The following is a 2,500-nucleotide window of genomic DNA, read 5'->3' as shown; positions in this document are numbered from 1 at the left end:
TCTTGAAAAGGGCGAAGATTTCCTTTTCTCTCTTTCTCCAAAGCGAAGTGTCGAGGAAACAAACGAGCACCAAGGAGCTAGTTGTGTGATACGGCCGGCCGCTCCGTGACACAACTCCTCTCCCGTTTTAAACTTATAACGACCGCATATTTACTATATTTCATTAGAATAGTCGGTAAGCGGTCATATCTACTATGTTTCACAAGGAATCAGCACATTTAAAGGAAATAAATCGTCCACTAAATATAATTTATTCTCGATGTTTCGCATCTCTTTACTGCCTAATTTACTTTCTTCGTAATATCTTCTCTCCTCTCCCGTTTTAAACTTATTAAATTCTCCATCGGTATGAAATTGTTCTGAATTTTATTGTTTTAAATCCGAAAGAAGTATTTCGGTTGAAATATGACGTGAAAAAGGGCATTTAGATCTGGAGACAAAATGGCGCCGAGACTCAAACAATCGAGATGTAATTTGCAGACGAACGGCGAGAGGAGGAGGGACAATACTGTTGTTTATGATACCTCGTTTGTCTCGTTCCTAGAAATATTTTGAATAAATATTGGAAATTAAGGAATATCTAAAGTGTCTTCGAAATATATGAGAAGGAAGGAAACTCTTGGCTTAATACTTGTGGGAGTGCACATATCTTAGTCAAATAAACCCATATGTACACAGAGACACTCACACATATACTTGAAGACAGACCTACACACTGTTAAGTACAAATGTGCGCATACAGTACAAACACGTGCACAACCAAAAAGAAAATAAAAATCGCAAGAATTTGACTATTTGTGAGATGAATCAATTTTATTTAGAACGTGAATTAAACAAACATTCGATTTCCTAGCGTACATGGTTATCTCATATAAATTATTAGGCTACACTGACCATCCTTCCCATCTATGATTAAATTTCTACCGAAGAAGGGAAGAGGATAAAACACACAAACATAATTAAAATCCATTTCATTAAAAATGCAAAACGTAAATAGTGCACAAACTCCTATGAATTACGATTGGCTTACCCAACCCTCTCACATATTTTATCCTCCTTGTCTCGGGCGCGTGTGGGCGGGGACGAAGTCTTACTTGCCGAAAGGCGTATTTCTCACCTCACAAAAAATGAATCAATAAATAAAAATAAAGAGTAAAAAGATAGAATAAAGAGTAAAATATAGTCGGGAATGCATCAGTAACACGGCGCTCTTTCCTTATAAGCGGTTGGTAAAACATTTCATTATTACTTATATAATCATTATATTGACATTTATTTAGGTTTTAATTAATATGAAATCGTACGAGACATTATGATTTGAATCTGGCTGATGATTTTGGATGAAATGTAATATGAGAGCGGTATATCAATGTATATATATATATATATATATTTTTTTTTTTTTTTCACTCGCGCTAACTTTGTAGATTGAAAAACAAAATGGCGCAACGACACAAATAATCGAGATGCAGTTCATTTCTTAGTGATTCCCTTATCTAAATTCCTTCGTGTTTTCTTTAAAGTAAATAATTATAACGACCGCATATTTACTATATTTTATTAGAATAGTCGGTAAGCGGTCATATCTACTATGTTTCACAAGGAATCAGCACATTTAAAGGAAATAAATCGTCCACTAAATATAATTTATTCTCGATGTTTCGCATCTCTTTACTGCCTAATTTACTTTCTTCATATCTTCCCTCCTCTCCCGTTTTAAACTTATTAAATTCTCCATCGGTATGAAATTGTTCTGAATTTTATTGTTTTAAGTCCGAAAGAAGGATTTCGGGTGAAATATGACGTGAAAAAAGGCATTTAGATCTGGAGACAAAATGGCGCCGAGACTCAAACAATCGAGATGTTATTTTCATTTCTTAGTAATTCTCTTAATTTATCATTCATTTATTGTTCTTCATAAATAAACGTTTATAATGACCAAATATTTACTATATTTCATAAAAATAATCAGTATGCGATCATATCTTCTGTATGTAACAAGCAATCAGCGTATTTAATGGTAAAGAAAGGAAAGACAAGAATGATCTACAATTCCTTCTCGATTTTTCGCATCGACCTCTTTACCAAAAAACAAAAACTTGGGAATTCCCGCCAAAATCCTCAAATCTGAAGGCAAGTGTGATTGATCAAATCTCGCTCTCACAGCCCATCAGAAGCAAGCAAAGCGTCGCGGAAAGACTCTGACCCAACGACAGCTGATTTCACCAAGATGTAGGTGGCCAATCTCTCGAGCAAGGAGTGCAAGTTCCTCCTGAAGGGGAAGGAAGTCCGCCTCGGGAAGGGCACGTACGGGCGCGTCCTGCGCGTGAGCTACAAGGGCAAGGAGTGCGCCTTCAAAGTGGCCGCTCCCGGATCCAAGGTGCTCTTCAGGGAGGAGATGGAGATGCTGAAGAAGCTGCAGGGCGCCGGAGGAGCCCCTCTGCCCTTGGCGTACAGCGAGGAGCCCTCGTGCCTCATGATGACGTACCTGGGGAAGGAC

At 37.6% G+C, this 2,500-nt stretch overlaps 1 protein-coding gene across 1 annotated transcript in view; it reads left to right on the top strand.

The window, feature by feature from the left end:
* Positions 1–2,138: 2,138 nt before the first annotated feature.
* The window catches only part of LOC122243675 (uncharacterized), a 920-nt gene continuing 558 nt past the window's right edge, over positions 2,139–2,500 (top strand). Inside the window, exon 1 of the mRNA XM_086531970.1 lies at positions 2,139–2,500. This exon is cut by the window's right edge and continues 558 nt beyond it. Within this exon, the coding sequence (XP_086388096.1) occupies positions 2,399–2,500 (102 nt within the window). The 5' untranslated portion in view covers positions 2,139–2,398.

Source organism: Penaeus japonicus, unplaced genomic scaffold (assembly GCF_977035675.1).
Source record: "Penaeus japonicus unplaced genomic scaffold, GWHDUDI00000001_assembly GWHDUDI00000036, whole genome shotgun sequence".
Taxonomy (NCBI): Eukaryota; Metazoa; Arthropoda; class Malacostraca; order Decapoda; family Penaeidae; genus Penaeus; species Penaeus japonicus.
The sequence above is the reverse complement of the archived record's forward strand: the minus strand, read 5'-3'. Positions and strand labels throughout refer to the sequence as shown.